The sequence below is a fragment of the Lepidothrix coronata genome, unplaced genomic scaffold, assembly GCF_001604755.1.
Source record: "Lepidothrix coronata isolate B3197 unplaced genomic scaffold, Lepidothrix_coronata-1.0 Scaffold39, whole genome shotgun sequence".
In the NCBI taxonomy this organism is placed as follows: domain Eukaryota; kingdom Metazoa; phylum Chordata; class Aves; order Passeriformes; family Pipridae; genus Lepidothrix; species Lepidothrix coronata.
In genome coordinates, this window is record NW_016690219.1 from 6,457,566 (window position 1) to 6,467,025 (window position 9,460).

Consider the following 9,460-nt stretch of genomic DNA (forward strand, 5'->3'; position numbering starts at 1 on the left):
CCTAACAGCTAATTCTTCTTAAAACTACTCCAAAATAAACAAGGTATGATGACACAAGAGTTGGGATGGATTAGACTTATCAATCTACAGAACAACATCATTCTACTCAGGCAGAGTTGGGCTGCAGGAACCAAGCACCAAATAACTCAGTCACTGCTTGTTCCCCACTTTTGTACCCAGTGCTGCATACTCTCCCCCCTCAGACCAACCCATTTTCCTGTCCAGAATGAACTTAGACATTAAAATCTGGCAAGACAGACCTCTCCTAAGGAGGAAGACAGTGTGGAACATCAAATAATGGTTTAAGTGGGCTCCAGCATGAAGAAAGGTCCCATACCTGGAATGCCAGATGGTGGATTGATTTGGTAAACCACAGGTGTCTGCTCAGCAGAGAACTGCAAAGAGAAATTCGTAGTTAAATGGAAGTTATTTTCAGTGCATTGTAACATGATCTGATGGTGCATTACTCACAACACAGCTGGCAACTGCATTTCAGAGACCTCCACTTCAGATCTGATCTTTGAAGCAGAGTCCTGCTCCAGGAAGGGAGTAAGGAGAAATATTCCCTTCTTACCTCACCTCCATTCAGAGTATGGGTTACTGCTATTTTTACATCCTCTTTTGTGCCCAAATTGCCCACCCTGGCTTGAGTCAATGTCAGAAGACACACTTTAATACACTACAAAGTTTCCAAGTCATACTTTATCTAAAGTTAAAACCTGCATTTTATCCTGCGTTATGGCACCATTTTTCTTCCCAAGAGTATATACTTAAAAAGTATTTATTTATCACAGAAGTTAAATATTTCAGCCACCCTTTATCAAGTTTTTTTGGTACCCTAAAGCTGTGGAGCAGTGAAAAAGCTTGTATTGGCCCATCTTAATGTAGTGTAGTACAACAGATATGTCTTTGGGAAAGAACTACCTTGGACTCTGAGGGAAAAAAGCCTTGAAGATTGAGTCCAACCATTAATCTAACACTACCAAATCCACTAAACCATGTTCCCAAGTACCACATCTACACATCTTTTAAATCCCTCCAGGAATGGTGACTCCCCAACTTCCCTGATGTTTGACAATCATTTCGGGTAAGAAATTTTCCTTAATATCCAAATTAAGCCTCCCCTGGTGCCATTTAAGGCAATTTCCTTGTCCTGTGTCTTGTAAATTGAGAGAGGAGGCCAAACCCCACCTGGCTCCAACCTCCTTTCAGGGAGCTGTAGAGAGTGAGAAGGTTCCCCCTGAGCCTCCTTTTCTCCAGGCTAAGCCCCCTCAGTCACTCATCATCAGACTTGTGCTCCAGGCCCTTCCATTGCCCGTTTTTTTGGATATGTTCATCTATGATCCCTGGCACTTAGAGATGCTGCTGACAGCCCAATAAATGGCACGACAAACCTCATTTGCTAAATTAAATTGAAGACACCATTGCATTATTGTGGGTTTTTTCCAAGCTTTCCTTAAACCATTCCCTTTCAGAGCTCAATCTCTGCCTTCTCTCCTCCTCATGATCATGTTAAAAATGAATGAGTAGCCACCAACTCCCTCCAGCAATGGCCACTTCTGGGAAGCAAAGGCAACATCACATCATACCCCAGGCTAGAGATGATGTGGAAAAAGAAGCCAAAACCAGCATGAAACTGGGGCCACTGGCTGACACAAGTCTTTTGAGCTGCTCAGACTTGTTGCTGCCTGCAGCAGCCTTTTTCAGCCTAATGTGGAGGCAAAATTAATTTTTAATTCTCATAGCTCCCAGGTCCCAGTCCCAAAACAAAGAGACACACTGTGTTTTATTTAGCTTGGAATGTGCCTCATTAACAGCATCCCCTGGTGATTTTTCATCAACTCTCTAAGCCAGCTGAAACACCCAATGACTCTTCAGCTTTAATGTGCAATTTTCTGAGAACGCTGGGCTCTCCTGCTCGATACTCACAGTCAGCTCAGAGGTGGGATGTGACTTTCAAACACAACAGGCCTCATCCCACAACACACAATCATGGTTAAGGATTCTGTCCTGTGTGAGATCATGGAATGGTTTGGGTTAGAAGGGACCTTAAAGATTATCTCATTCCAACCCCCAGCCATGGGCAGGAACGCCTTTTACTATCCCAGGTTGCTCAGAGCCCTCGTCTAACCTGGCCTTGAACACTTTCAGGGATGAGGCAGCCAGAGCTTCTCTGGGCAATCTGTGCCAGGGTTTCACCACCCTCACAGTAAAAAATTTCTTTTTTATATCTAGTCTAAATTTACCTTTTTTTTCTTCAGTTTGAAGCCATTCCTCCTTGTCCTGTCACTCCAGGCCTTTGTCCAAAGTCCCTCTCCACCTCTCTTGGAACCCCTTTAGGTACTGGAAGGGGCTCTAAAGTCTCCCTGGATCTTTCTCTTCTCCAGACTGAACACCCCCAGCTCTCCCAGCCTGTCTCCAGAACTAAGGGGCTCCAGCCCTTGGAGCATTTTTATAGCCTCCTCTGGATTCGCTCCAGCAGCTCCACGTCCTCCCTATATTGGGGTCCCAGAGTTTGATGTGGTACTCCAGGTGGGGTCTCATGAGAGTAGAGTAAGCTCTCTGAGCTACATCCCTTATGGCCAGTAATGCATATCTGGACCACACTGTCTGTGTGCAGAGTTTGTGCTTCAACACAAATTTCTAAACCTGTCTTCAGGTTTGTCCTCTAAAATTAAAGTCACTTCTCTTAACGTGCTGGTCATGATTCTCTTCTCTCTCATATGCTGTAGATCTGGTTGCATGTCAGGACAAGAAGCTGGGGTGCTCCTTCTGTCCCTTAAAACTCGATGCATCCAGGTACTCATCAGTGGCACTGGGTAGACCAGGCCTGTTCAAGGCCAGGTTGGATGAGACTTGAAGCAACCTGGTCTAGTGGAAGGTGCCCCTGCCCATGGTAGGCATGATCATTAAAGATGATCTTTAATGTCCCTTCCAACATTAACCATTCTATGATTTAATTATTTGAATATATTGCCTGTGACACAATGTCTGCAGTTGGACTCCCTCCAATACCTTGAATCCTTTATCATCACTTCTAGTGATTGGTGATTACCTTGAAAGAATAATTCTCTTTCTCCAGCCCAGTCAGGTTGTTAATCACACATCCTTTAAAGATCACCTCCACGTAGTACAAAGCCTCCTGGGATGAAGATCTAGGTGGAAGAGAATGTGTTATATTGTATTACTTTTATCAACTTTGTGTTAATTTTTTAAGTGTGAGGTCCTTCACAGGGTCTCCATTCCTACCAGACTCAATGGGGCTTCAATAGAGCAAAGCAAATTTGTACTGTCAACCCAAACTTCACACATGTGAACCCAAACTCTAAAACAACAATTTAAAAGAAATGTGGAGTCACAGCAAGAAATCACAGTTAAGTGCAGAAGGTGACAGGACCACATCAGAACTCTACCCAAATTATATGTTAATGCAAAACACAAACATGTTCATCAGACATGCACGAACGATAATTGGTATTCATTAGTAATGAAATGACCCAGGGCTGCCTGGATCTGCAGGGCATCTTGATCCTGGTCGGTAAATTAATGCTGCATCCTTAATGCACACAGTTTCTCAGCACAGTTAATTCTCAGAATTAACTCCCAGCCAAATTACAGCAGCAAGAGATGAATGAGCCCCATTAGGGTCCCTTCTACAGCCTCCAGACACCCCAGTCTTCCAGTCAAGCAACCCTTTTCTAAAGTTATGACAGGACAGAAAACAGGCACCTTAGACTGCCCAGTTGATGCTTGAAACCATATTTATTTCCTGCTCTACTCATAACCTCTCCCTATGATCTTAAATAGGCTGAGGATACCAAAACCCAGTAAAATCTCCACCAGGATTTTCTTAGTTGTTTTGCATCTGAGAATTAGATATCTACAAACCTTTGAAGGTCTGAGTCTAGACTGTCCCAGAAGCCTCAACAAGACCCTCATGCTAAATAGCCTCATGCTTTATTAAGTTGAAACAAGAATAAATGCAGCACAGCTTAGGAGGTGCTCAGGTGTGGGCACTGTAGGAGAAAAGGGAATTCTTTCAACTCCTAAACTGCCTATACAGACAATGAAAGAAAATGTGGATCCTACCAGACAAACATCAAGGTCTCACCCACAGTACAGTCACGGATCATACCTTGTTCTGCATCTTATAGTGGGTAAGTCAAAATACAGAGGAGAGACATCACAGAGCAGCCTGGGCAGGTCTGGATTCACCAGGGACACCTCCAGCTGGGACATACTGGCTGGAGAGACAGATTCTATCTTGTGGGATGCTGAGCCTAAGTAATAAAGTCAATCAGAAGAGCTCTGTGAGGACAGGATCACTCACATTAAGACACACGATAAATATTTTTCAATGTGCAACCCAGCTTCTCTAGGAATTATGTTTAGAGCCCTCAATCAGGCTTTTTAAAATCATGCTTGTGTGATTTTCTGTTTTTGTGGTTTAACCCCAGCCAAGAACTCAGCCCCACACAGCCACTCCCTCACCTTCCCCCTGATGGGACAAGGGAGAAAATTGGAAGGGTAGAAGTGAGAAAAGTCATGGGTTGAGGTAAAAACAGTTTAATAATTAAAAAGAAAAAATAATAAATTGTAAGGAAAAGAAAAAAAAGTAACAGAGAGAGAAGAAAATAAACCCCAAAATGACAATTAATGTAAATGAAAACAATTGCTCACCACAAGCTGACCAATGCCCAAACAGTCCCTGATCTTCAGAAAGTTTTATATGAGCATGAACCACCATGTTTAACTTTTGTAGCATAATCAAACACAACAAAAATGCAGAAGGCTCACACACAACTCTCCCTTTGCACCATCCTCACAGATGGTTCCCAGTGCACAGACTCACTTTAAACGACAACAGTGGTTTCATGGTTTGCAGCAAACTATACATTTCCTCATGGTTCCAGGAAGGTTTTTCCCCTTCTCCCAAGGCCTGTCTGTTTCCCCCCAACAAAAAAACCAAACTCTGCTTGAACTGATTTCCCAGATCTGCCTTCACACAGTGCTGTTGGGGAAACATCTCCCTTGAATCATTCAGTTGGAAAAGACCTTTAAGATCATTGAGTTCAACTGTTCTCTCAGCACTGCCAAGTCTACCACTAAAACATGTCCTCAAGTGCCACATCCACACATCTTTTAAAACCCCCTGATGACTCTACCCCTACCCTGAGCAGCCAGTGCCAGGGTTTAACAACCCTTTCCATGAAGAAAATTTCCTAATATCTGTTATAAATCTCCTCTGGTACAACTTGAGGCCCTTTCCTCTTGTCCTCTCCTTGTCACCTGGGAAAAGAAGATCTACCCCCTGTGCTTCAACCTCCTTTCAGGGAGTTGTAAAGACCTGAACTTCCTTTCTTCCCTCTATTTCGTCATCTCTCTGGGAATGCACAATATTCAGACAAAAAGTCTAATACCATTCATTGTAGTTATAAATGATTGAGAGTCCAGAATGTACAGCCAGTTAAAAGACCAGCTTTCCTCCCAATGCATCAATATTCATCACCGTGGAAAAATCAAGCCTGGCTTTCCACAGCTGATTTTGGGCCCAAATGAGTATGACTTCTCAATTTCTGAGATTTATATTCAGAACTCATGTTTATCATTAGTGTTTTTAAAGCTCCAGCACTACAGGACCTATGAAGGGAGGAGATTTTCAGCTCTTCTTCAAAAAAAAAGGACGACTGGGGAGAAATTTCCAGCTCCACATCTGCAAAAACAAGGTAAAAAATGTTTCTTCTCTTGCTTAGGAAAAAACCTTCAGCCATAGCTTATGAAGTGATAATTTCAAGCTGATTTCATGTTATGAGTGTCACAGCCCACAGCTCTGTTGCTTATGGTTTCTCACTCCAGCCACTAATCTCACAATGGAACTGATTCTNGTTGGAGCAACCTGGTCTAGTGGAAGGTGTCTCTGCCCGTGGCAGGGGTTTGGAACGAGACGAGATTTAAGGACCCTTCCAAACCAAACTTATACGATTCTACTTTGACATATACTTCCTAGGAATTTAAAACTCACCATCCAGAGGAATGGTAATCCAGGTTCCTCCAGCAACACTGCCCTCCTGGGGCTCGATGAGTGATCCCGTGGCTGCCACTGCAAAAAAACCCCATCACTCTGAAGTGTCGTGCAAACATCCAAAATACCTCGTTCAGCATTAGAGACACTGGTCTGAGAGCTGTCCTCCTGTAATTCCACCCTTCTTCTCATTTCTTCTTCTCAGGCATCCAAATTAGGCATATTGCCCATTCTTTATCCCTCCAGCCATCTCCCTCATTTGATAGTCCTGCTTCCCCTCAGTGGGGTTTTAGTGCCTTCAGGACTTGGTTCACCAAGCTGCAGCTTGAGCCTCCTGTCCTCCTCAAGAATTAAAATAAAGGTGATGTTTACTAATCCAGCTCTCAAAGAAATGTGTTTGCTGACTTCTGTGCACTAGGCTGCCCACAAAACATAACCTCTTCTGGCTCCACAACAGCCTGTCCAACTCTTTTTTTCTGAAGTCCTCAGGAAAGACATACAGGCCTGGAAAGAAACTCCATGCCTTTCATAAAGGCATCAAATTCCTGAGATAATTTAGGACTTATTTTGGGTACCCTCATTCTCTGAAGCTAAGAGATGAACCAGTGGCTGGCCTTTTTTTTTTTTTATAGCCACTGACCAGAATTTTCCAGAAATCATTTTACAGGAATATCTAGTTTGCTGATTAAATTTTAGGGGGTTTCCAGCTTCTTAGGTCTGTCTGGATGCAATCTCAAATATCACTATTGGTCACTGAAGCCCAGTATTGGACACCCTTGTATCATGAGCCCTTAATATCAACATGCAAACAGTGGCATATGTATCATCAAGTGAATCAAAACCAATAGGTACGATATGAACTCAGGCAGAACACAGAAAATTAAAAGTTAATTAAAAAATCTACAATGGCTATGGAAATAATGCCATGAAAAAAACCCCCGATAAGGTGGATAATGTCTGGTATGCTGCATATATCCCATAATATTCAACACCCTTTAGAGATGCCATGTCAGGATGCAGTTAGTCTGTATCTAATCTATTGGCACTGAATTTTCCTAGTGTTTTATGACAAAGGTGGTTGGAAACATCACCTCTCCATCACCCACCTGCCAAGAATATCAGCCCAGTGCTCAGAAAGGATGTTCTCCAGAGGTTCATCTTGAACACTGAATGGAGAATTCATGGGAGTCTGGCTCCAGAATCATGGCTTGGGGCCTTAGGACCTTCCCTGTAATGTTAAAACAAACCTCACATGAATTCTGTCTTCATGGTGCAAACCTGTGGGAGCAACAGCTGTGAATTGTTCTAATAATTAAACAAAATAAACATTTGAGTACTTATAGACTAGGTCTTACTTGCTGTCATAGCCAGACACATCCCACATTCCCTTTGTAAAGTCCATATCAGGAACTGTTCTACCACTTAAAGACAGACTATCAAATTCTGCTGCCCTCATCCTGAGTTTTGTACTAGTATGGAAAAAAAAATGGGTGAATTGATTTAGCCAGATTTTTATATAACAAAACCATTTGGGTTGGAAGAGACATTAAAGATCATTTCATTCCAATGTCCCTGCCATTAACAGGGACATCTTCCACTAGACCAGGTTGCTCCAAGCCCATCCGACCTGGCCTTGAACACTCCTAGGGGTAGGGCATACTTCTCCTCTATTACTATTACCATAAACATAGTTTTAAGATAATCCATATAATATACATCCACAATCATGAAATCTCAGACAAAAAAATCTCCTCAGAGCTGCTGGGTAAGAGCAGGGCTGCACAGGGATGAGCAGTGGAAGAAAGGTGGGACAGCACCTTAAAAAAGATGCAACAGGAGAGTGACACTCTTGGAGGTGACGTTTGGGCAGAAGCTTATATTAGAGCTACGAGAAAAAAACCACCACTATAAAGCAACTTCTAAACTTCTATTATTATACCACAAGACCTACTGTAACTACTCTCACTATATTTCTTGCATATTTTAACATCCTGCAATGGTCAGGGGTCAGGGTCCAGAGCCCTGAAGCAAGTGAACGTTGCATTTCAAAGAAAGCGCATAAAATACCATTTATATTTAATTTTATTATTCTTATTAAGTCTTTTGCTGGTATTAGTTACCTTAATCAATTTGTTCTTCTTCCATTCCTCCGATGAATGAAGTGCAGTAGCTCCAGTATCAGCACAAATGCTCCATCCCTTTGATGCCAGCTCTACCACAATTTTCGGGCTGAGGTTGTGTTACACACTTGGTTCAGTGCTGAAACCCACCAGACAAGTTTCTCAAAAGGCTCAAATCCCGTCACAGACAGCTCAGAGCCCTCCACTGAGTGTGCTTAATCATTAACCTAAGCTGCTTGCTGCTATTAACTGTTTTGTTCCAAAACTATAATTACTATAACAAGAATAATCTGGAATTGTTCTTCCATTGGTGTATGACTAGATCCTCCAATAAGAGGATCCTCTTTTTTTCCCCACTGCAATGTGACATAAAAACTATCGGAATGGTTTCTTGATATGCCAATATTCAGTCTAGGACTGACTTCCACAGCAAGTGGACTTCAAGGTTCCCTTATATATTCTCAATTCATTTTTTCCATGGCATTCCCAACACTGTTGGCATTTGGTGGGAATGCCCAAAGGGTGCTTAGATCCCTTTCCACATCTCAAGTACCTACTCCCCTGCAGATCCTTTACCATCCACTGTGGAAAAGAGGGCAGTGGACTTACACAGGGTTATCTCTCATCCCATGGAGAAACTGGGCTGCAGGGACAACTCAACTCAGCCCACCTCAGACACTGAATAGTATCTCTACTCCCACCTCTGCACTCCTCCAAATCCAGATGGATTTTGTTGGGGTCACCAGATGGGTTGCTGAGCCCCTGAGCTTCCATGGATGCCTTCATGGAAGTTTCCACTGAAATTGGGAGGAAGCTCTCAAACCCCACAGCATAACTGAAGTTTAATGAGTTACCATGAACCAAACAACAGTAGCACGTATTCATCCTCTTACCTCATCCCCAAAGAGAGGTGAAACAGCATTGCTTGTTCTTCCTCAACCTTGATTCAGAGATACAGTGGCACGAAGTCACGGGCAATCAACCCCCAGTTGCTCTGGAGCTCTGCCCAGCAGTGGAACCAGTTGTGTGTGGTTTATTCTTAGGCCAAGCCCCAGTGTCTCAGCTACATGTGGCCAATGATTAAAGGAACCCAATGCAAGTTAACCCCATCCTGCTCAATAATCTACACTCAGTTTACTTATTAGCTGGGATTACAGTGGAAACATGATGAGAAGAAAGAATGAACTTGAGGGAATTCTCAAACAAAAAAGTAGTGCCAAAGAAGAGACAGTTCAAAGATGACAACTTAAGCACAGCAGAGAAAGCCAGATGCTGATAACAGGGTCCACTGACAGAACTAAATGACAGGATGGACCAG

General features: G+C 42.9%; 1 protein-coding gene across 9 annotated transcripts in view; it reads right to left on the reverse strand.

Annotated features, from left to right (window-relative positions):
• The window catches only part of PKHD1 (polycystic kidney and hepatic disease 1 (autosomal recessive)), a 275,429-nt gene extending 266,284 nt beyond the window's left edge, over positions 1 to 9,145 (reverse strand). For 4 of the 9 annotated variants that reach the window (XR_001874452.1, XR_001874453.1, XM_017813107.1 and 1 more), the window contains exons 1-6: positions 8,143 to 8,320; positions 7,129 to 7,250; positions 6,023 to 6,100; positions 4,136 to 4,280; positions 3,056 to 3,155; positions 338 to 395 (exon numbers count right to left, since the gene is read on the reverse strand). Coding sequence is in view for 4 of the 9 variants with exons in the window: in XM_017813107.1 (XP_017668596.1) it covers positions 338 to 395; positions 3,056 to 3,155; positions 4,136 to 4,280; positions 6,023 to 6,100; positions 7,129 to 7,180 (433 nt within the window). In the remaining 5 variants the exon portion in view is untranslated. Of the gene's footprint in view, positions 1 to 337; positions 396 to 471; positions 534 to 1,929; positions 2,020 to 3,055; positions 3,156 to 4,135; positions 4,281 to 6,022; positions 6,101 to 7,128; positions 7,251 to 8,142; positions 8,321 to 9,035 lie in introns of those variants that run through there. The other 5 variants (XR_001874451.1, XM_017813105.1, XM_017813106.1 and 2 more) reach the window with 4 other exon arrangements.
• Positions 9,146 to 9,460: the final 315 nt, after the last annotated feature.